The sequence below is a fragment of the Mangifera indica genome, chromosome 1, assembly GCF_011075055.1.
Source record: "Mangifera indica cultivar Alphonso chromosome 1, CATAS_Mindica_2.1, whole genome shotgun sequence".
Classification (NCBI taxonomy): Eukaryota; Viridiplantae; Streptophyta; class Magnoliopsida; order Sapindales; family Anacardiaceae; genus Mangifera; species Mangifera indica.
The window spans coordinates 18334455-18360821 of NC_058137.1; the positions used below are offsets into that span (position 1 = coordinate 18334455).

The 26367-nt window shown below is 32.0% G+C and overlaps 1 protein-coding gene across 1 annotated transcript; it reads left to right on the forward strand.

Annotated features, from left to right (window-relative positions):
- Nucleotides 1–1360: 1360 nt before the first annotated feature.
- On the forward strand, nucleotides 1361–9888 carry LOC123214857 (MADS-box protein SVP-like). The gene is made up of 9 exons (XM_044634865.1): nucleotides 1361–1626; nucleotides 2046–2258; nucleotides 7745–7823; nucleotides 8338–8402; nucleotides 8479–8578; nucleotides 8673–8714; nucleotides 8827–8868; nucleotides 8953–9107; nucleotides 9501–9888. The coding sequence occupies exons 2-9, from the start codon at nucleotides 2077–2079 to the stop codon at nucleotides 9511–9513; spliced, it is 678 nt and encodes a 225-aa protein (XP_044490800.1). The 5' UTR covers nucleotides 1361–1626; nucleotides 2046–2076; the 3' UTR covers nucleotides 9514–9888.
- Nucleotides 9889–26367: the final 16479 nt, after the last annotated feature.

A 26367-nucleotide genomic window follows, 5' to 3' on the forward strand; every position in this document is an offset into this window, starting at 1 on the left:
GAAATCTACTCTCCTCCAGAATTAACCATAAAAGCCTATTTCAATTTTTTTTTTTATGATAAATCTTATAAGGGAAAAAAAAAATTGGTTATATTACATTTGTATAAATATCATAGGAAATTCTACATCTTCACATAACTCCAAATTTCGAGTATTATACACTCCCTAAAATGTAAAATGTCAAAAAACCTTTATTGTAAAACATAAAAAACCCTACATTATAATTATCATATAACACCTAAAACTTTAAGAAAACACACTTAAGCCCACTAAGCATAATTGCGTCTATTAGACATATCCCACCTATAGTATAAAAATGCAACTACCTCAAATTTTACATAAAATCTAATTGAAATTCGCATCCATCCTTGATAAAAATTGAGAAATTATTTGAAAAATAAAGTTTTTCTAACTTAAATTCGCAACAATCTTTAATAAAAGGCAAAATAAACCTGAAAAATTAATCAAAATTGGCCTTAACACTATAGGCTTATATCATGTCTGCCCACGCTTTCTAACAAATTCTAAGTCAATATCACAACGTTAAATCATAAAAATAAAGAATTGACATTGTACATCTAACTCAAATTCAAAATAACCCTTAATAAGAATACATAATTTAGTTAAAAGTATGTTTCAGACTGCCCTAAACGTTAATAACTTCTACCTAGGGTGTCTTCACATTTACATAAATTCTAATTCAATTTCACAATAACCTTTAATAAAAACAAGAAACAACCAAAAAACAAAATTACTTGGATATAGATGAAATTTTTGTTGGATTTATTGATTTTTAAGTGAAAATTTACTGAAAACTTTGATGGAAGTGAGATGTAGGAGGTCAAGGGTTCCTTAAGGTTAGACAAATATTTTTAGAATCCCTTGAATATTGATTAAAATTGTATAAAACCTTATACTATAGCTAATTCAATTAATTATCCTTTCAAAATGTATATATAATGTAATTATATAAATTATAAATAATATAATAATTAATTAAAAATAAAGTAATATTTAATCATATAATAACAAATCATCTATATAGATAAATTATATATAAAAAATAAGTATATAATATAATATTATTCATATTCAAAAGTAATTTCTTTAAAATAAAAATGGTAAAGCAACTTACCTTTAAGTTTGAGAAATGAAAAGTAAAAATATGATTCAATTAGGAAATTAATTTTATATTTTAAAGATGTTTTATAAGAAAAAAAATATATGATTAATACACAGAAAAGGGCAGGATCATGTGTACTTAGAAAAAATATATATAATTTTAAAATTGAGATTTAAATAAAAAAATTGGTTCTGGAAGGAATAACTTGCGGTGCACCAATGGCAAACTATCGGCATCATCCAAAATGGAAATGAAACAAGAACCCTCCAATTTACCATAAATATTCCTATTGCCCTTCTTCCACCAATCCAGTCTTTTTCAGAAGAAAAGTCAAACAGAAGCTGTTTCACTATAAAAGGGTTAGTTTCCTTTTATCTTATCGGACTTTCTTTCCGCTCACATTCTTTCCTTTACCATCTCTCCCTTTGTCATTGGTGACTTCAAACTCTTTAAACGGAAAAACTCAGAATCCCACTACAAACACTACCAATCCCCCCAAACTGGTGAGTTTAATGCAATTAATTTCTTAGCCAATCCACAACACTCCTTGTTTGGCTTGCAATTGGTGCATTTTTATCGCTTTGGATCTGAAGACAAGTTTATTTCTTTCGTTCTTTTTTCTTTTTTAATATCTGCATATTGCTTACTAGGGTTTTGTTTCTGATTCTTTCTCTATTTTTAGTAAAATGCCGCCACTTTTACTACTGACTTTTCTCTCTCTTACCGTTATTTTACCCTAAACAACAGCTAATTATAGAATCCTTTATTGTTTTTCTTTTTTTTTTTTGGTTTGTTTTGTTTGATTACATGCTGGTTATTTCCTCGCTCTTACAAGTCAAAAAAAAGTTTTTTTTTTTTCCTCTTTTGTTCATGTTTTGTTTAATTTGTTGCTATTGCTGTATGCTTGATTGTTTGTTTTTAGGAAGTTAAAAATAATAACGAGAAGGGGAAAAATGGTCAGAGAGAAGATTCAGATCAAGAAAATCGACAACGTGACGGCGAGGCAGGTGACTTTCTCCAAGAGACGAAGAGGGCTTTTCAAAAAAGCCGAAGAGCTTTCTGTTCTTTGCGATGCTGATGTTGCTCTTATTGTCTTCTCCGCTACGGGGAAACTCTTTGAATTCACCAACTCGAGGTCTCTCTCTATCTCTATGCATATAATGTTAAGCATGTTTTGTACTTTTTAGTTAAATTTAAGATGTTTCAAGGGTATTAATAGATGTCAGGGGTCTCAGAAGTTGTGTTGGTTCAAATTAAAAATGCAAAAGTAATAAAATATTTCATGTAGTAAAGGCGGATGATCTGCAACTTGATATGACAATGTTGGAATTATAAATTCAGCCTCAGCACTCGATGAGAAATTGTCTGGCCTATATTTTTATAGATCTATTTTTTTTTTTACTACTGTTGGATAAGACATATAGTTTCAAATTTATGGTATCTGTCTTCTATTTCATCAAGTGAGTTTCTTGTTGAAGGTTGTGGTGTGTTCTTCGTCTTCTTCTTCTTCTTCTTCTTCTTCTTCTTAGTACTGTTTTTTGAGAAAAATTAAAATTTCCCTTCTTTTTTAGCATATATATATATATATATATTACATGTTGGTAAGTGTTTTGAGTATAAAGTCATGGAGGTGCAAATATAGTGTCATTGGTTGAGGGATAAGAGAGTGGATCAGGACCAAAGGTATGTGACAGAAAAGGATTGCTTATTTCTGGGAGAGTATACATATGTACACTTTTTAGTCTGAAATGTTTATTGGTTTGCTACAATTTCATGGAAAGGACTGCCTGAAACAGGAGATAAGCCAAGAAATTTATGACAAAGAATTCACATATTCGTTAGAAGCTGCAATAACTATACCTTTAGTGCATTTATCTTCTAGGCTTTCCTTCTTTATCTCTGTCCTTTGGCCTTTATATTTTCTTGTGGTCTAAGTAGGCTATCGCTTGAATATCGTCTTCTTAACGTTGAAAGGTTTATAAGATTTAACCCTTTAGTTTTCCTTATATTGTCATTTCATTTGTGTATGAAGACGAATGTATTAGCATTGTAGGTCTTCTTAGTACATAAAATAATGATTAGCAAGAAAATGGCCATGGCAGACATGTCTAGAATCAGGAATTCGTGATAATAAATGTTATAAATGAGAAATATGATTTATATAGGGGGTGGGTTTTGACTCATTTTTTATTGAGAAATTATGCAATATTCTATTGTAACTGACTGCAGTGGATTATTTTCTACTGTATGATCAATCATGATGCCATCTGTATCTTAATATTTACGTTTATTTTTGTAGTATTTGATTCTTAACCCATCTTGTGATTTTAAGAGATCATCTTGTATTTCACCTTGTGAGACATTGCTTTTCTGTCACGTTTTTTGATTTTGTTGATCCAGCTCGAGGATTTGATAAATTTTTTTTAAAAAAATATTGACTTGAATTTATTTATCTGCTGTATTAAATCTTGTTAGTTTTATTATTGTTTATTATGAATGACGATATTTTGAATTGCATACATCGCTGAGATTATTGCTTGTATAGACTTACATTATCGAGATCACTTGTCCTTTTAGGATTTTTAAGTAAATGGTTTATCAATGTTGTGATAGAGGTTTTTCATAGGTTCCTGGCCGAGACTATTTGTTCCTTTATTCTCTCTCTATGCCAAAGTAATTCCCAACATCGTGACACATCACTTGATGGTTTGATTGCTTTTAGTGTGTACAATATTACTTGTCTATTAATCACCAAAAGGGAAAAAAACTATTACTGGTCTATTTATGGACATAATTTACACTGAACAATATTAAGCACTAATTAAGTCATATAATATTACTGAGCCTAAATCTTACTTAATAGCCTTTTTTCCTTTTTAATCCCCCCACACTCTTTGTGTTTTCTTTTATTCTTCCAATATCCTAATCTTATCTATCACAAATTTTGACTCTACTAAAATCACTAATTACCTAAAAGTAATTCAATTATTAATTTAATTGTTTTCTTAATCTTCAATTATTATTCTAATTCTAAAATTAACCCCCTAATGAAAGTCACTTTATCCTTAAGATGAACTAGGTTAGAACCCTTTTGTCCTCATTATCGTCATTCATAATGATGAGCACTTGGAGTTTTTGGCAACAACATTGGTGTTCTAGTACAAATTTTATATCACAACAAAAATATAATTTTTTTCTCATTTTACCAAAACTTTGCCTTAGATATTCAAGAAAACCCTCCATCTCTTTGGATTGATGTATTGTTATTCCCTAGACAAATAATTGATGTTCCTTGTTGAAAGTTTGAGATACCTTTTGTGTGCTCTTGGGCTTTTGCTTGGCCTATAGTCAGCTTTGCGTAGAAACATTTGAGTTGCTAAATTTCGATACTGGATTTGTGTATCGCCCCTTGTATCATTGGGAAGGGTTGTAGGGTTTGTTGGTTTTTCAATCTCACATACAATTCACCAGGAAATTCTTGTCTCTATCTTTTGGGTTAATGACATGATGCAACCATAACATCCTTATTTCTACTTTTACTTCCTTACACAACCTATTGATAAATGAGCCTGTCAGTAATTCATTTGACATACTTTAAGTGGTGTCGATAGTATTTCGAATCAAGGCATGTATTTTGCTACCGTACTGGTTTTTCAAAATGATAAGAGTTCTTCATAGGGATTCCCTTCTTGTGATGGCCATGAACGATCCATCAATTTGTTTTAAATTTGGCTCAATCAGCAATTAGGGCCCTCGCCACAACCCACTGAGGCCAATTGAGTGTCGCACTTTCCATGCACATAGCTATTGTGGCTACTTTTTCCAAATCCCCAATACCATATTAGAGAAGTAACACTTCGCTTGAAATAGTCAACTTGTTAGGTCCTCATTACATAAAATCCGGAGCTTTAGTAGCCTTGCCTTGCAAACTAGACCATTGGTTTTATTGACAACTTGTCCCCAGGCCAATGATTTCCTAACTTCTTTGCCTTTGGTTAGTAAGTGAAACCCAACATGCCCCAAAGTCGAAGCCATCGTAACTAGACATTTCTCCCAATGCCATCACACCTACTTCCACTGGTTTGTCCATGGATTTCAGGCTTCTAAGATTTTTGCTAAGGACTCCTAAAGGACAAACATGTTCACATTGACCTTTCCCATCCTTGTGTTTAGGCAACTAACTTTTTCCTTGACTTTTATGATTTCTTGTCCAGTTCATCCACTCTCCTTTATATTCTTCTATTCACCATCACCCACAATCCTACATACTCTAGTGCCAATTTGTCAGGTGACCGATGGTTTTAATTGTAACTAAATTGAATGAATTGATACAAATTTGATTTAGGGCTAAATTGTATTGCTTTATTCCACTTAATTACAAAATTTGATCTGTAATTACAACCCTAATTTTGAGTAATGGCTAATGAGAACTCACCCTAATTTCCCTTTCGTAATTCGAGGAGTTAGAATCTTCCCAATTTCCTACCATTTTTCCTCTATGAATCCACATTCTCTCATTGTCTTTATTTATTCTTCTAATATCCTAATCCTAAGACAAATCAAACTCTATTAAAATCCTTAATTCCCTAAAACTAATTCTATTATTTTAATCTTCAATTATTATTCTAATCCTGCTATTCTATTATCCTAATCCTAACACTTACCAACTTGCTTTCAAAGAAATTTGATTTCTCTATGCCAATTTATTGTTAAGAAAGCATTTATGAAATGCTTGAGAATTGTTATGCTAATAATCTTTAAAAATTGAGAAACACAACCCAATCGAAACAGAAAAGACAATATAAACTCAAATTGAAAATGTAAAATAGGCAATATAAATGCAGGAAAGGAAAACAAGATGATCTATAGTGGTTTGGCTTGAAACCCTACATCCACTCTCCAAACTGAAGCAAGAATTTTATATATTCAGCAAATGTATTACAGAGCATATTAACTTCTCAACAAATAATGAAAAGATCACACCTAAATCCCTAGCTTTCACACCTCTCTAATTTGTCCTTCTAGGCTTTTCAATAAATGTATTGCATTTGATCGTGTTGAGATTTGTTGAGATATTGTTGAGATATTTGTATTGATAGTGAATCATAGAGAATCATATAGATTAGGAATTCAGATATTTATATTGATAGTGAATCATAGAGAATCATATAGATTAGGAATGCTACAATATCCTTCCTAAACTTAGATAAGAGTAGTTAATAGTCTTCCTAAATTAGCTATCCTAACCTCCTATATAATTGTAATTCTATTGAATATGAAATACACAGAAAATTATACTCTTTCACAGATCGTTTTCCCATGATCCTCTAGTTGGATTTCACTCTCTCAACCTTATGATGATGATTCTCGCTAATTCTACATTCATGCCAATTTCACTCTTCTAACCAAATGCTTCTAGAGTATCTCTCCATCAAGCAAGTAAAACATCCCTAAATGCAATACCTTGTGCGTATTGACTTTTCAATAAAACAATTGCTGACATGGAAAAAGATGTAACACATCATCACCTTGACACTTCTTTGACTTCCCACTTTGCCCTACCAACTTCTCTTGATTACTCAAATTGCTGTAGGCTCATATAGAGCCTATGTTCTCAACAGTCACTGATTCAGTGAACGTATCTGCTGGATTATCTAGGCCCAACAACCTTTTCAACTTTAAATTTTACTTTTCTGAATCGACTCTCTGATAAAGTGAAGATGCATGATAAACTTGATTTTTACACGAGTGCATGAATAGCATTCTGGCTGTTACTGTGTAAAACTACCATTTCTACTTTGCATTGAGATGGTAGTGTCTGCTTACCCGAACAGCTGTAGATGAACACATCCTCATCAAATAAGTTAGTCATTATACGTTAGTCATTATCAATTAAGCTGTATTAAATATAGAATTTAATATCTTTGCATCTTCTTCGATAAAAGATGCATTGTTTTTGAAGTGCATCATTAATTTATGACTGTTTTCTGAGAGAAAGTCTTCTTGCATTTTGTTGTAATTCAACCAATAAGGGTATATTATAACTTGAGTGGAATCCACATACTTTCTTATTAACTGCTTATATTGCAATAGAGTTCAAAGGAACTCTTTTGTTTCATCAATAGCAGAGTGTGTGGGATTAAATGTTTCCACATGTGAGCCGGTTTCAACCCTCACAAATTGTTTATGCAGTACCTAATCAATGTGACACATAGAATGTTAACTGCAATAAGTGATGTCTTTTCCATCAAAAACCTTAATTATGTGTTTTAACTGATGTTATAAGTTTCTTTTTTGTGGAAATCATCAAATTGCTCCTGCAGTATTATTGGTGGATTGTTCATAAATTATGCTTTAAGGATACTTATGCTTAAATTCCTTGTCTTCATGTGATAATGGAATTTTGCTGAAAAATAATATTTCCTTTCGACAATCAAACAAGTAAAAGAATATATTCTTGTCTTCTCTTTGTCATTGATATCAAACTGAAATATCTCTATTAACTGTAATACTTCTCTTGTCTGTGCTTTTAGAATGTGGAATTTTAAACCAATTAAATGTACTTGCACTTGGTAGATAGCAATGCAGTAACTGACAATGTGGTAGTTTTTTCTCATGAAGCATTAAGGAAATTATAGAGAGGCATCGTATCCACTCGAAGAACCTTGAGAAAATGGAAGGCCCATCACTTGAGTTGCAGGTTTGTGAAGTACTTTTTTTATGGTTTTTTTTTTTTTTTTACTTTTTTAAAATTAAAATTATATTTTTTTAGGGGTTTTTCTAATCAACTTTTTCATTTCTTATACGCGAAAAAGTATTGTTAATCCACTCCTTTATATTCTAATTATCTAACAACTACTAGATGGAAGTGATTTTCTGTTGGCCTTGATGAAACTGTTATTATGGCTTCTATTGCAAGAATCAAGGTTGTTTCCGAAGAAATCCATTTAACTCTCATAAATGGATACTTCAGAGTGATTGTATGTTTTTCTTTCAGATTCTTATTATTCTATTATTGCCAGTTGCTTCCAAGCTTGTCATATGCCATTAATGTTGATATAAGCACCTACTTAACTTCTGGTTTATCCTGCTTTATGTTGGTAAATGGTCCTGTCATTGTAAGACTAGATATTATTTCACAAGCTTGTGTGATCAAATTTTACATTCCGTTTTCTTTTTCTGCCCTTTATAACATGGAGATATATATTTTTCAGTTGGCAGAGAGCAACAACTTGGCCAGGCTAAGTAAGGAGATAGCAGAGAAAAGTAAGCAGCTGAGGTATGGATTTGTTTGTGCGTTGATTAGTTATTGTAATGTGCATACTGAAATATAACTCCTTATCCATAAAAAACAGGAAACTAAGGGGAGAGGAGATCCATGGATTAAACATAGAAGAATTGCAGCTGCTCGAAAAGACTCTTGAAATTGGATTGAGCCGTGTGATTGAGAAAAAGGTTTCGATATAGTCATATTTTGTTCCCCAATTCTTGTTTAACAATCTGGGAAAATATGGACACAAATTTTATTTATTTTTAAGGTAATTTTCAGGGTGAAAAGATTACGAAAGAGATCAATGAACTCGAAAGAAAGGTGAGATGCCTACTCTTACTATCAGCTGTGAAAGAGAATATTCAACATAGTGAATGATACACCCTGTCTATTATGATTGTGTTTCTTCTTGTTCATACATAACCATTTTCAGGGAAAGCAATTGATGGAAGAGAATGACCGATTGAGGCAACAAGTATGAACACTCATCATATCTTCTTGTTGCTTCGTCTCATATAATGTTTTGCTTTTGCATTTGTTAATGAGAAGTTAACTGAAGGTGGCAGAGAAAACCAACGCTCAAAGAGAAGCTACTGCTGATGATTCAGAAAACATGATGTATGAGGAAGGCCAGTCTTCAGAGTCCGTAACCAATGGCAACTCTGGCCCCCCTCAACCTGACTCCGAAAGCTCTGATATTTCTCTCAGATTGGGGTGAGTTAATTAAGCTCATTCATAGCTTTTGTTTGCATAAGTAACATAATACATAATTTATGGATGCACTCTAATAATGAGAGAATATTATAGATTATTTTTGAAGTTTTGAATTCATCATACGGGTAATTTTACACTATCGATTAGAAAATATATCAGTTCATATTATATAGACTCTCAAAGTTATCTTCAGAATGGTAAATTTGAAAACCTTAAAGATAATCAATGATATTCTTCCTAAAAAGTTATCTCTTATAACAAGATGTCTTCATCTTTGGAATCTGGTAAATATGCAGCAGCAGTTGAGTTAGTTTCCCATCACTTGATCAACTATTATTTTTTCTCCCTTTTTTTAACATATTCCTTTATGAGAATAAATTGGTTTGGTTGCAGTTTGGCAATGTAGCGTGTTAACCTGATGCAGCTGACCATACGAGGGTTAAACGGGGAGCAAGCTTCAAGTAGTTATCGATGTATTAACAAATGATGTAAGTATGGCATGCCTTTGGAAACTTGGGACATTGTATGTGTTAGCAAGAATTAATGTGTAGCTAACTACACAGGTTGTTGAGAACATGAAACTTGTACTTGTTCAAGTATGTCGTTTTTATTAGTGGCAGTAATTTAACACACTCTATGCACTTGTATTTTCGGTCAAGAGCCTTTCAGGTTTTACTTGAGAGATGATGTGTGAAATCGTAAGGCTGACAGTTTAGTAATGTAGAATATTGATAATTGAAGATTCTCGAGAAAGTGAGTGAAATGGGTTTTAGATTGTTTAGCCTAATTAGTGATTAGATTTAGATGAAGATTAATTACATTTTTACACACAAACAAGCATAAAAAGTGGAAGCAAAATAAGTGTAGTAATTTTTAAGAGAAAGACTATAATCAATATATCTTGCATAAATAGAATTCTTAAATAAACTAGTCGATTGTAAGCTGAAAATTGATCATGAACAAAATGGTCTCATTCACTCAATGTAATTTTTCCCAAGGTACCAGTCGAGTCTATTACCAAATATGAAATACTCTAAGCATCTCACCTCCTTTTGAACTTTTGAGGTGGGGATCCTTTCCAACTCTCCGACTTGAAGTCTCTTCATGTACCACTACGAACCAAGCACGAATTGGTAATGAAATTGTGTATTAAAAATAAAATTTTTTGTATTGTATATTATATTATATTGTATGATATATTTTTAAAAAATAAAATATTAATATATTAATATAATAATAAAAATTATATTTGACACATCATTGTTTTCATAAACATCTCTAAAATTTTAAAAATTTTTATATACATTTATATTATATCATCATTTTCTCTAAAAAGATGTACTTATTCATATCGGTAATATTTATTATAGGCCAAACGACTATTTCCCACCCAAGGTTTAGCGTTTTCTCAAATGTCCCCCCTTTAACTATGGAAACATCAAACACCCACCCATGAGCGGTTAGATTTAACAGAACCCTAATGCCTAAAAATTTAATCTCATTTTCCCCCCTAAAAGTTTAAAAACTAACATTTTTTCCCTAAGCTAAGTTTGAAAAGATTGCATTTCCCCCCCTAGGTTTTATTTCCAAACCCTTCCAATTTCCAAACCCTTCTCCGTCGCTTTCTCCGGCGCCATCATCGGTCGTCTTCCCCTCCCAACGGTTTCTCTTCCACCGACGACCCCTCTCAACTCGACCTCAACGCTTCCGGTGCAGAGAGAAGTCGTCTGGGAAAAGAAATCGTCTTCCTAGACGACGAAGACGAGATCGATCGATCTCGTCTTCGTCGTCTGGGAAGACGACTCGTCTTCCTAGAGGACGACGAGTCGTCTCGTCGTCTTGTCTTCGTCTGGGAAGACGTCGTCTTCCCAGACGACGACGACGACGACGACTGGGAAGACGAAGAACTTCGTCTTCCCCGACGAAGTTCTTCGTCTTCCACAGCTTCTCCGACTCCGATTGGAAGTCCAAATGGGAGGAAAGAGATCTCCGAAAGGTGAGGATGCTTCGGGAGGGAGAGACCGTCGGCAATGGAGCCAGAGACCGTCAGCAATGCTTCGGGAGGGTGAAACTGCGATTTTTTAAAACTTAGGCTGGGGGGAATTTTAGTTTTTAAAGTTTAGGGGGGCAAAATATATTCTATTTTAGTTTATTTTTAATATTATAGAGAAAATGACGATTTTACCCTTATCACCGTTAGGGTTTTGTTAAATCTAACCGGTCATGGGTGGGTGTTTGGTGTTTCCATAGTTAAAGGGGGGACATTTGAGAAAACGCTAAACCTTGGGTGGGAAATAGTCGTTTGGCCTTTATTATATTATAAAATATATATTATGTTGTATTATATGTCTATTGTATCATATTAATTCAATATAGTTTATCATATGTATTATGTATAGTAGGATAAGGATAATTATACTCACAAGACAAACTATAATTTGCACACAATCTGTAGTTCATAAACAACCTTGCATTCCACAAGGCAATATATTAGAAAATTATGAACTGCCCAGTCCTAAAAGGTACAATCATAACAATCTACAAAACTAAAAAAATAATGGTTCAGCAAGTTCAGCAAATTCAGAAAAAGTTCTTCTGTAACCCTGCAGAAAATCATTAAAAACATGAAAACATTGATGATTCTTTTGTTCTTTTCTCCCCTGTTGTTTGTTCTCGCCAGCCACTCCCCCTCTTTGGCATAATGTTTGCCAAGGTCTGCTTCTTGTCAGACCTACGAAGAGTCTAAAGATGAGGAGTAGAAATAAAAAATAAGATCAATAGAGGAGGATAAGGGAGTAGTCTCTTCGAGCACGAGCACTTGCACTGGTTCTTAAAAGGTGGCTGAGTTTCTTCGTCCAAGATAGGGTCGTCATCTTCCTAGTCGGCTTCCCTCACATTATCTTTTTTAGTCTTGTCTCCAGGTTGAGGTGCATCCTCTGGGGCCTTCTTCTAAAACTCCCTAAAATAATTCCTCAATACTTTGCTTGCCTATCTCTGATAGGTTTCGATTCTAATTTTTGTTAAACCAATTCATTCCAGTTTTTCGGGTTCTGGTTTTAGTTTCACCTTCTAAGTAACCAAAACTGACCCAAAAATAAATCTGGGACCATTTGCATGGTTGGGTACACAACTGGATACCCTTTTTTTAAATTCTTTCCTAATCTCATTCAATAAAACTATGTTCATATTTCTTATTATATAATTAAATATACAGATAATATATCATTATATAATTAAATAATTTTGAATTAAAAAACATCAAATTACATGATGATATATTATTTATATAGCAAATTATATACTGATAAAAAACGTATACATATAACATTATTTAATTTCATTTCCAATGGTGTCTTGGATTGAAAAGACTACATTCTTATTGATATCACTATTTCGCTACATGGCTACCTAACTTCAATTGATTAGATTTGAGATTTTTTTCTTATGATTTTAGATATTTATAAAAGCATATAACTTTGTTTAATTAATTCTTTGAGTAATTCAAGAAAATTTTTAATTTGAGTAATATTTTATTACTAAATTAAAAAATTATTTTGATTATAAATTTTTTAAAATATTACTGAATGTAAATAATTATAATATTTGATAAGTATAAATAATTATTATATTTGGTTAGAGATAATAAATGAATATTAATATATTATTTTATTTAAATATCTTTGAATATAATTATTCTAAAATATTTTTTATATTACTTGTTATATTAATTAAAAATAAAGTTATTTTTGTCCTAAAAATTAATAAATAAAAATATAATTATATTAAAATTAAGATTAATTTGATTATTTTTTAGTAATTAAGGTGAAAATAATAATTAGATTATTATTATATTATCTAGCATATTATCATTGATAATAGAAGATTATTATAATATTTTATTAATGATAAATTAAATAAAATAATATAAATAATAAAAAATGAATTTTTAAAATAATTTTTATTTTCGGATAATCAAACAGCTCTTAACAGTTGTCGCCATCACACAACTATTTCAGATTCATTCCTCGAGTCAATGATATGGCGAAATTTATTTCCTTCACAATCAACAACACTTGCAAATATTTTCCCAAATTTATCAGTTCCAGAAGGCAACCCATCGATGCAGTTGCACACTTGAAGAATATTCCATCGAACTATTCCAAGAAAACAAGAGAATAATTAACCAAATAATATATATTTACATCAATTAAGAAACCGAAACAAGTGGCAAAGACTTTGCTTTTACTTGCTAGTTCTGAATCGTTTGTTGAGCTTCTAGGCCTATAATTGAAGTGTGAAAGATTTATAAATTGACCTGTAATCTGAATGAATATTATTAACAAAATAATATATAATTTATAATATTACAATATTACAATATAGTTTGAAAAGAAATCTAATATTACAAAACATAAAAAACAATATATACTAAATCAGAATAATATCAAATTAGAATCAAACTAATCAAATCAAATCAATTAGAATCGAATCTAATTATAATTAGACCGAATGAGAAAGTATATATATTATTTAATATTCTCCTACAATTGCAGCGGGAGCTCACAAAGTTATAATTGAAGACATAAGGAGAGAAAATGCTTACAAGACAATCTCTTAGTAAAAATATCAACAAGCTAAGAAATGGTAAAGACATGTTGGAGTTGAATGGCCCCATGAGAAACTAACTTGCAAATGAAGTGCAAGTTGATGTTGATATGCTAAGTGCAAGCATGAAACATTGGATCATCTGCAAAGTAAACTGATTGTTACAAAGCACAAGTGAAGATGAGTATAGTGGAATATAACAAAACCATCAAACATTAGTAATCACATATGCAAGTGCTCGATCCTTGGAGCCTACACTAGAGCGAGACACATCAACCTGTTTCTTGGTAGTCCAACAAACAAGGTTGTGACCTAGGAAAATACAACCACCAATGATAGAGAATCATATCAAAACATCGACAACCCAATCAACATCTGAATAAACAATGAGATAAGGACTAGAGTCATGATGAAATGTAATGACATGAAACAGGGTGCCCTTAATATAACAAAAAATGCGTTTAACTACACACATGTCTTTGTAAGTAGGAATAGATAGGCACTAAGCGACTTGATTCACAACAAAGGCAATATCAAGTTAGGTGAGCATAAGTTATTGGAGGCCACAACCATACTGCGATATAATTAGCATCTGGAAATAGGACATCATCAGTAGATGGTAATGACTTGGAATTAACAAAAGGGATAGCACAAGGAGTGCATAAGTCAAAAAGGGTATCACAAGGAATTTATTGGATGTGGTCCACCAATGATGGGTTAACCCTATCCATTAGGGCTGTAAATACAATATTAACCTATAATATTTGATAATTCCCTTTTTGCCTTTGGCAGTTATTAAAGATAACTGTCACTCTCCCTCTTTATTTAAATTGGCGTAACTTCCATTGGGTGAGATAACTTTTACGCTAAAACAAAGAAAATATAAAACTCTTTTTCTCTTCAATACTCCGGAAGATATTTTGCAGAAACAAGGAAGCAAATTAGCAAAGTGTGTTGTGGATATCATTAGGAGTGCATCAAATCACCAATCATCATCAATTGTCAGATTTAGTAAACTAGGTATGTTTTTTCTGTGATCCTAGATTTGTATTATTTTCACTAACATTGGTATCAGAGTCTTATTATATCTGTGCAATTATGATGTTGGTGAAATAAACATGATTAGGAAGCATGTTTAGAGATTAAATTTGTGTGAACAATAATTTGTTTTAAAATAATACACACGGACATATTCTAGTTATTAATGAATTCATGCAATTTTGTGAAATTAATGCCTAGAATCATGTTAGGATGAATTCTAGATATGAGATGCATGTTTAATTAGAAAACATTGTACCGAATTTGCATGAAATTGGACGAAATTAAGTGGCCTATTTTTTCACCCAAAACCATGACATTCTTGCACCTAATTCACTAGAATTCGGTGACGTCTTCACCAGATATTCTATGAATATGCATCTGGGTGCCACAGGCTTCAAAAGCCCTATGAAATGGTCATCGTTGGGTGGCCAAAAGACAACCAATTTCGTCGTTGAAATATTAGGGTTCATACTGCATTGCAGGTTGTAATCAAGTTGGGAAAACTCGATTCCCTAATCCGATTGGTCAACGGGTTGGCCAAAACCTATTGGTCAATGGGTCAACCTATTTAGTCAATCAAGTTGACCCAACTCGGGTCCTAACCCATGGGTAAACCGATCAAATATTGATCGATCAACAGTCAATATTTGACCTATGCGTGAAGGCGTGTGACGGCACGTGATGACCTAGTTTCGACGTGTGACAACACGTGAATTATGTTTTTCGGTGCGTGGTCGTGCGTGAGCCAGTGTTTTGGCAAGTGAGAGCGCTTGCATGCTTCTATTTATGTCTGGTAACTTATATTAACTTAGATTCTATTCTGTGTGATTTGTCGATACATGAATTGAACACTTATAAGTGTTATTTTGATCATGGTTTTGAAATATGCATTGCTAAACATGTGAACATGTGTTGTTTATATTGTTATACATGTATAATTTATTATTGTCCATTTATTGGTCATATATAGGGTGAACATATTAACTAAGGACTACTATTTGAACTATAAAATGAATCCAATGCACAATATTTTCACTCACCTTGGTGTCATGCATGAGAGATATTATGATTTAAAAAACAAGAGCATAAAATTAATTGAAAATGAGAGGATATCTGGATTACTAAAGTTATTACCAGATTATTGGACTACAATAATTCCTAATCTTGTCTAGGATAAGAAATTCAAGAATTATTGTTAATGTATAGATGAATTACAGCTCGTTGAAGAACGCAGAATTATAATGAATATAAGAAAATCAACATCTCCCTCTATTTTTCCAAATCAATGAAGTGCAAGGCATATAGGCTATCGCAAGCATTATAATAACTTTATCTTGGATAAAGTTACTCCTAATATTGTTAGAGATAGAGAAAATATTTTTTTCTCAATCTGATTGGTGGAGATTGAATCTCTATAAATATAAAGAGCGTCTGATTATCAAGATGACCTGTTTTAAATCGTACAAATCTCAAGCCAAGGATAGTTGGTCATAGTCATTGAATTTTATGTCCATATTTATTTTCATGTGCATTTGTTCATTTATTAATATGTTATGGTATTTAACTACTTTAGAATTCTAGATATGTTGAACTTTATGTTGATATAATATAATATATATTATGATTATTTGTGAAAATTTTGAGACTGGTAGAATTTAATTATTTGTGAAAATTCTGAGACTGGTAGAATATACATTGACGGACTAGATTAATTGTTAAAATATAGAATATTTGTGTCATTAACGATGATTGGAAATATAGTGAAATTTCGACTCTATGCCTTATATAAAATATTTTAATTTTTAATGCATAACTGCGACAATAAAATGTGTATATATCTTATTGTTAGTATTGTGTTACATATCTCTGTAGTTATATATAGAAAACGGTTTCGAAAAACATAATTGTCGATTTGAATAAGGGATAAAAACTAAATGGGGACAATTATAAAATATGAAGAATGAGAATGCACTATATCCTAGATGAACAGGATGCCTTGAAAGCTGTTAATTAGGTCATGGAAGAGCCCCAACTAGCTGAGGGGTAGAATCCTAACAATACCCAACATAAGCGTGATATGGACACTTATAATGCCTAAAAAAAGAAAGATTCGACTGTCAGAGATATACTCATCAGTTCAATGAATGATGGTATTGCTTATCAGTATGAGCAATTTGAAACTGCAAATGCTATGTGGGTGGCATTGAAAGAAAAGTTTGGAGGAAAAACCATCTCCAAACTAAGGCAGTTGACCATCAAGTTCGATACATATAAGAAAGTTTCCAATAAGTCGATAAAGCAACATCTGAGGGAAATGTAGAACATGATAACTAAGCTGAAGAAAGCTAGGCATGAACTGACTGATGAACAGTAAGTACAAGCTGTTATACGATCTTTGTCTGATAGTTGGGAGCACATGAAAGTTAATATGACTCATAAAGACAACATCAAGACTTTTGATGACATTGCTTGCCATCTTGAACTACAAGCTGAACGCCTAGAGGTTGTTAGACCAAATGCTCATGCATATATTGTTGAGTCCAGTTCAAAGAAGTTTTCTGGTTATAAAAGAAAATGGCAAAAATTTGGAAAAGGGAAGGAGATCATCTAAGGACCTGTGAAAAAAAATAAATGGTTTAAGCACAAAAGGGGCAAGCGCTTTGGGAAAATAGATAAGTTAAAACTGACCTGTTAGAACTGTGGTAACAAGGGTCATTTCACCCGTGAATGCACAGAGCTGAAAAAGGTATTACCTTTTCTTATCTCAAACTGTGAGATTTATGTTTCCAATATCATTTTCTTAACTGAATCTCATCCTATGTGGATTGTAGACTCAGAAGCCATAGACCATGTAGCTCGTGATAAAGACGCTCTCATAGAATTTCGTCGAATACTGAGGAAAACACGATAGATATATGTAGGTAATAATGCTAAAGTTGAAGTAAAAAGAAATGGCACATGCAAATTGGTTTTGTGCGGTGGTCAAACCTTGTACCTATATGATGTTTTATATGCTATAGAAATTCGATGAAATTTGATCTCTGTAATGGTTCTATTAAAAATAGGATATTGCTTTATTTTCTCTGGAAATTTAACTAAACTTTATCATGATATGTTTTATGGATCTGGATTTTTATCTGAAAGTTTTATGGTGTTAGACACCTTATATTGTATTAATGATAATTCTATTAGTTTTTCGTTATTTGCAACTTCTAATAGTCTAGTTGTGGATGCAAATAAATGGCATGCTAGACTAAGGCATATTGGCTAAGAAAGAATGAACAGACTGGCCCGTGAAGGTTTATTAGGACTTATCACCAAATTAGAATTAGATTTGTTTATTTATGAGCATTGTCTAACAGGAAAGCCTACTCGAAAGCCTTTTAGGAAAGCTGTTAGAGTTGAAGTTTCTTTGCAACTTGTACATTCAGATATTTGTGACCCTATAAATGTTAAAGCTAGAAAATGAGCATTATATTTCATCACTTTCATAGATGATTTTTCATGTTTTGGTTATGTCTATTTGATCTCTCATAAGTCAGAAGCAATATATTGTTTTAGACATTATATGAATGAGGTTGAGAATCAGTTAGAGAAATGAATAAAAACCTTGAGAACTGATCGAGGTTATGAATATTTATCTACCAAATTTAAGGAATTATGTAATGAAAAAAGAATTATGAGGTAATTAACTCTTCTCAAAACTCCACAATAAAATGGTGTAGCGGAGAGATAGAACCGAACTCTGTTGGAAATGGTTAGGTCTATGATGGCACAAGCGAATCTTCCAATTTTGTATTAGGGAGATGTTTTATTGACTGTAACTTATATATTTAACTGTGTGCCCACTAAATCAATAACTTACACTCCTTATAAGTTATGGACAGATAGGAAACCTAAATTAAATATAATACGCCCTTGGGGGCCTGCTACATATATTCATGACATATTCTATAAATTCTAAAAATTAGGGCCAAGAGGCAAGAAATGTATCTTTATAAGATACTCTAAATACTCCAAAGGGTTCTTGTTCATAGAAGAAGACTCTAATGGAAGAATAACTGAAATAGAATCTAAAGATGTGACATTCATAGAAGATGAATTTCCTAAAAAGGGTGATATTGATAAAAGTCTTTATTTGTATGAAACGAAAGAGGAATGTGGAGAAGATTCGTCTCAACGACCATTAGTTATGTCACAAGAGACGATATCTCTATTTGTTACAGATAGTGGGATCAATGAGGTTACATTCTAACCTATTTCAGATAGTGGGAGTGAAAATCCTCAATTGCGTAGAAGTGAACGTTTTCAAATCCCTAAAAGATGTTTCAAAATTGAAAATGAAGTTTTCATAACTGCTCCTCCTAAAAATGATGAGCCTAAAAATATCAAAAAAGCTCTATTATCCCTCAAGAAGGAAAAGTGGCAAGAAGCATTAGAGGAAGAAATGAAATCCATATAACTTAATCGAGTTTGGAGTCTAGTGGACTTACCGCCTAATCAAAAACCCATTGGGAATAAATAGATTCTCAAAATTAAACAAAAGGCAGATGACTCAATAGATAGATACAAAGCTTGCCTAGTGGCAAAAGGTTACACCCAATAAGAAGGTATAGATTATGAAAAAACTTTTTCCGTTGTTGTAAGGTTTACTTCAATCTGTATCATTCTAGCTATAGTAGTACACTTAGATCTAGAACTACATTAGATAAATGTCAAAACCATTTTTTCTTAATGGAGAGCTTGACAAAGAAATCTACATGGATCAGTCTACAGGTTTCGTAGTAAAAGACCAAGAGCGCAAAGTATGCAAGCTCTAAAAATCAATATATAGCCTAAAACAATCATCAAAACAATGGTACTTAAAATTTCATAAGGCGAAAAATTTTGATGACAAATTTGCAATTATATTTCTTTATGTGAATGATATACTGATAGTTATGAATGATTTGAAATATGTGATGATCATTAATAATTGGTTATCCACAAATTTTGACATAAAGGATATGGGTGAAGTAGATTATATTTTAGGTATAAAAATCAAAAGAGATCATTTAAAGAGACTTTTGGCTTTGTCACAAGAGCGTTATATCCAAAAGATTCTAAAACGATTTAATATAGCAAACTGCAAGCTTATAGATAATCTTATGTCAAAAGGCGATTTGTTGAGCCAAGATTTCTGTCCAAAGACTCAAAACAAAAGAAATAAAATGTCCCTAGTACCTTATTCAAATATGGTTGGAAGTCTTATCTATGCAATAATATGTACTCATCCCAATTAGTCGATATCAATCGAATCTAATAAAAGAACACTGAAAGATTGTCAAGAGGATATTAAGATATCTGAAAGACACTATAGATTATTGTTTATGTTACCAAAGAAAGGATTTATATATCGTTGGCTATTCAAATGCTGACTAGGGTGGTGATTTGAACCAACGCAAATTAACTTTTGGTTATGCTTTCTTACTCCAAAATGACGTCATATCTTGGAGCAGTAAGAAACAAACGTGCATAGCCTTATCCACAATGGAAGAAGAATTTGTAGCATGTTCTGCTATTGTGCAAGAAGTTGTTTGGTTAAGAAGATTTTTTGAGAATTTAGGTGTACTTGATGTAGCAGTTGTTCTATAGTTATGCGTTGTGATAATCAAGTTGCGATAGTTTTCACAAAGGATCCCAAGTTTCACAATAGAATCAAACATATCAACATCAGATATAACTTTGTCAAAGACATCATTTCGAAGAAGAACATGATGGTATAATACATATATCTATGCGTAACATGATTGTTAATCCTCTAACTAAACTGATCTCAAGAGATATATATCTACAATATATATTTCTACGCGTAACATGATTATTGATCCTTTAACTAAACCGATCTCAAAAGATGCATATCTTGCACATGTTAAGTCTCTTGGCTTGCGTAGAATATGATAGATGACTTTTTGAGTATATATTGTACTTGTAACATAACATTAGAACATCAAATAATTTGAATTTATTTTAATTATGTGTTTAAATTCGTGGTGTTTATGGATATACACATTATTTTTGAAAACTTAATAAGATGATAATGTCACAAAAATTTGATTGGCTCTCTCACACGAGCAATCACCTTTGAAGCTGAGGAAAATGTGCAAAGATGAGACATGTTTCTTGATATTGATGTTGCTAAAAAGAATATGAGAATTGCTCAAGAAATGAGATATTAGATATGTCGCCTTAATAATTAATCTAGATAAGGTCATGACTTAATAAATTTGAAAATAACCGATTTGGATTCTCCACATCTAAATAACTTGCGAATGCCAGATGTGAGTTCTTAATTGATAAAGATACCTACAAGATTAGAGAGATGATTAAGAACTCAGGTTAGGTGTTGAGTGTAACGACTGAACTAAAATCTGTACAATGTTGGTAATGACATTTTGAAAAGATACACATTGTAGCACATGATTCATACCATATGTGCATGAATAAGATGACCGTTTAAAGTAGTGGAAGAATAAGTCTCAGCTCTTTCACTGTGTGAGATTTTATGAGGATTATCTTATAATGGTACCCTTTGACTCTTTGTTGTTATTTGATGTTTATTCTTAGTGTTTCTATCTTAGTTTGGAACCTATGGTTATGGATGATTCGGTCTATAGAACATGACTAGAAAAACAGCTAAGTTTAAATTGAAAATTTCGAGTAGAAGAGGAAGACTTATATATTACGTGTGTCCATTGGCCGGCCAATCATGTCACTTATATAGGAGATTGGACTTGATCATAGATACATAAGAACATAACACAATAATAAATTAGGGATTAAAGGGAGCTAGTATTATAAAGTGAGTCTAGGGTACTACGAGACTAACACTTTTTTTTTTTGGGTTGAAGCGACTATGTTATTCCTAACAGATGTATAGTAAATTAGCTCTCAGGTGTAAGTTACTCGTAAGGTCACATGACACATTTGCTAGTATGAATTGCTCTGTTCTGTAAGATTTATGTGAAAGAGTATTGTGATTCAGATCACCCCATCATGTATGAGTGGGAGATATTGGATCTGGTCTACCTATGATGGGTTAACCCGATCCATTAGGGTTGCAAATACAATATTAACCTATAATATTTGGTAATTCCCTTGTTGCCTTTGGCAGTTATTAAAGAAAACTGTCACTCTCCCTTTTTATTTAAATTGGCGTAACTTCCATTGGGTGAGATAACTTTTTATGCTAAAATAAAGAAAATATAATATTCTCTCTTATTTTCAATACTTTGGAAGAAATTTTGCAAAAACAAGGAAGCAAATTAGTAAAGTGTGTTATAGATATCGCTAGGAGTGCATTAAATCACCAATCATCATCAATTATCAAATTTAGTAAATCGGGGTATGTTTTTTCTGTGATCCTAGATTTGTATTATTTTTGCTAGCAGAATTGATAAAAAGGGTACCATACAAAAATATTTAGATAGATTTAAGGTAGCAAATTGTCGAACAAATTTCATATCAAGAAAGAAATTGAAGGTACCTAAATCCCGACAAACAAAGGCAAAACATAATGTCGAGACATAATCTGTAATAATCAAGGCATCAAAACCACTAATGACCAAACCATCCACAAAAACAAACAGAAGCACAATTGAGGTGGATATATGACAAATGAACAATGAAGGATCAGACTGGCTATTGACAAACCAAGAGTCAAGGAGAAATGTGTACAATTGATGATACCATGCTTGAGGCACCTATTTAAGGCCATATGTGGCCTTGATAAGGTGGCAAACGTGAGATAGGTAGTCAAGGTCTATGAAATCGGGACGTTGCTGTATGAATACTTCTTCAGTGAGATACCCTTAAAGAAAAGCATTTTTGACATTAAGTTGATGTAATGGCTAGTCATACATGGTAGGAAGTGCAAGAATCATACAAATAATGATTGGCTTTATAATAGGACTAAATGTTTTTGCAAAATCCACACCAGTAAATTGGTGAAAAACCTTGGCAACCAAATAAGCCTTATATTGCTCAACCGACCTATTACCACAACATTTAACCTTGTAAACCTACCAAATTCTATTGAAAAGATGGCGAAACAATAAGCCAAGTGTTGTTTCTTATAAGAGCACCATGTTCATCACATATTATCTAACACCAATGTGGAAAGAACTGGGTTTGCTTAAATATGGTAGGCTCATGGAATGTAAGATTAATTGTTTCGACAATAATAGCCCGAGGAATCATATGAGGCAAAGAAGTCATTAATACTTTGAAACTTAGGTCTAAGAGGTGGTGTCTCAGATCTATTAGAAATAAGGGTGTCCAAAGAAGTGAAAGCAATTAAGGATGAACTAGGAGGACTAGTAAGCCTTGGTAGTGGTTGAGAATTATTGTTAGGCTACACAGGCTTAATAACAAAATAGGCACACGAGAGATATATGGGTCGATCACATTAAAGATTTGAAGAGCGGCAAAAGGAACCAACAACAAGTGAAACCCTAAAGGAGGCTCTAAGAAGGGAGGATCAACAACATATCCAAGAAATATAGTCTCATGAAACTACACATGGCAAGAGATGTACACACAGCTAGTTAACAGATGGAGACACTAATACCCATGATGTGAAACATCATACCCCAATAATAAATAAAGAGCAAACCGAGGAGCCAATTTATGTGGAGTAGTCAGAGTGAGTAGAAGATAGCAAGCACAACCACAAAGTCCATAAAATTCCATAGTCTGAGGAACGCTAAAGAAAAACTTTAAAGGGACTTCTATTTTTGAGCAATGATGTAAAGAACCTATTAATAAAAAATACAATGGTAGAAAATTGCTCCACCCAAAAGGCAAGGAACAAGTTAGCTTGTAATAAGAGGTAATGAAAATTTCCACAATGTCATAGTGTTTCCTTTTAATAATACTATTTTGAAAGGAATGTAGGAATAAGACAATTTGTTATCAAATTCAACACCATAATCAGAGTGAATAATTTGAATAGGACAAGAAAAAAGTTTATGCTATCATTAATTTAAATTTTGCAAATACAATTTTGTTATCAAATTCACCACCATATTTGATAGACATGAGAGCTCCTACAAATGACAAAATGAACTAAACATGGAGGAAAATACTATTTTGAGCACTGTAAATGATGGATGACTAGGACAACAATGCCAAACATTAGATGAGACACGAACAGACAAATTAATGATCATAATGGGAGGAGATAGCTGATAGAGATCGTTACTATTGCGACAAGAGAAAAGAATTTACCTTGTCTGTTTGTCTTTAATCATAAAACCAGACGAGTCAAGAAGACAAACTGAATTAGTATTAGAGGTAAACTTGTGAGTGGATAACAAATTTTTACACAATGTGGGAACACATAAGACATCAAATAAGATAACCAAAAAATGAGAAGAGTTAGACAGACAAATTGATTATTAATGTGAAATTAACAATGAATGACTATTACCAATAGTTACAAAAGATATACCAATATGAAGTTAAGGAGAGGAAAAGATTGAAGTATTAGATGTCATATGATGTGTACCACTAGAATCCAGAACCTAATTCGAATAAAAGGGATCACACATGGACATAATGGACATTAAATTTGTTCTATAGGCAAAATTTCCTTGTTATGGATAGACATAAGTAGAGTGTCCATGTTCATCACAAATTTGATAAGCCAATTGAGGAAGAACACTTGTCAAAGTCTGAAGCAAGGATGACTGATATGAGAGTTGTGATTGTTATCGAGGAGTAGATTAATTACCACAACCACGACTATGACCACACCTACGATTATTACCACCACCAAAGTGGGAGGTGCAATTGCCAAAAGAATTGAATGAACTTAAGGACTATAAGAAGGATCAAGCGATAGCCATAACAACAATACGAGAGGACATACCCGAGTGCTTCTTTTGAAAGTGTTCCTTATGACAAAGAAGATCATATAATTTATTTAAGGTGGTGGCAAATAAAAATACAAGGATATGATGAACAACTGGTTCTTAAGACCTGAACTATCAACAATATACTCCATAAAATCAACATTTAAAATAGAAAACCCAATTGTTGTAAAGGAGTCAAAATGGATTTGGCATTAATGAGATAATCAACAATAGTCTAATCAGAAGCTTTTCAAAGAATGCATAATTTGTCATAGAGATGAATCCTAGAAATTGAATTTAGACATTGATCAAGCAAAGATCATGCTTTTCCTCAGAAGAGGTTGTGTGAGAGGGAAAATATATGAAGTTGACCTATAATTTGCCAAGTGTAGAGAAAACCATAGATAAGAAAACTGGGGGCAAATGGTAGTTTGCCAAAACTTAGAAAACTAGGGTTTTAGGGGGAAAAAGACAATTTTTTAATTGAAAAAAAAAAATCAGAAGGATGTTACCCTGTCTGATACCATGAAATATTTATAAATTGGTTTATAAACTGAATGAATATTATTGATGAAATAATGTACAATTTATAGTACTATAATATAGTCTAAAAAGGAAATTTAATCTTACGAAACAAGAACAATAATATACACCAAATCAGAATAATATCAAATCAAAATTAGATCGAATCAAATTAATCAAAATTGGAACGATTCAGAATCAGACCAAATGGGCAAGTATCTATATTATTTAACAAACTGATCAAGTGTTTGTGTGTGGAAAAATGTCTAGAACTAAAAGTCGTCCAAAACATCAGTTGACAAAATTTCAAGATTCCATTAAATATGATCCTTTGATTGGACTAAGCCTTGGAATGTTAAGTCTTGTAATGGAAAGAGATGGATGAAATTAGGAATATGGACAAACTTTATGTTAAGTTTTCAAATAAATTAGGGAATAGTTTAAAAAAAGTATATGTGAATAGTGCCACATACACAGAATCAGAATCAATCAAGTATTCTTTGGATAAGAACCTATCCATATACATTTCATTTTGTGTTACTAATTATAAGGAACAAGTTGGTTCTAGTTCTTGCTTTTGTAGTAGTATGCATCAATACCTTTTATAACAAAATTGTTTCAACTTCTTTTAGCATGAAGTCTATTGTAGTTATTAACTTATATAAGCCATCTATTTTTTAAAACAACTTTGGCAACAGTTTGGTTTAAAGGAATTTTTTTGTTTTAAATATGACTTTTTCTTGCAGTGAAAGGGGAGTAATGGAAACTTAAAAAGACTTTTGGTGACTCTCTTAATTTTTAAATTGACTTCATTTAGAAAGGCATTCGGTTTGGTCATAACAATAAGATTGTGAATTAAGTAGGTTAAACAAAGGATCATTTAAAAAAAAAAAAAAGAGAGACTTCAACAAGAGGAAAAATGTTTTTATTCTGGTCATTAATACTTTTAACGGAAAAAAGCATAATGACAAACGACAATGAAATTTTTTCTGTTGTTAAGATGTTTTAACAACAACATTTAAATTTTTAATGATTATTTTCCCTTTGTAAAAATCATAAATTTGTTTGGTAGAGTATAAATAATTCATTGTTAAAATCATGAAAAAATACTTATAATGATCAAATATTATTTGCTTATTAATTGTTAACTCGCTAAAACAATTTTTTTTAGTTGTCAATCTTAGACTTACTTTTTTTTA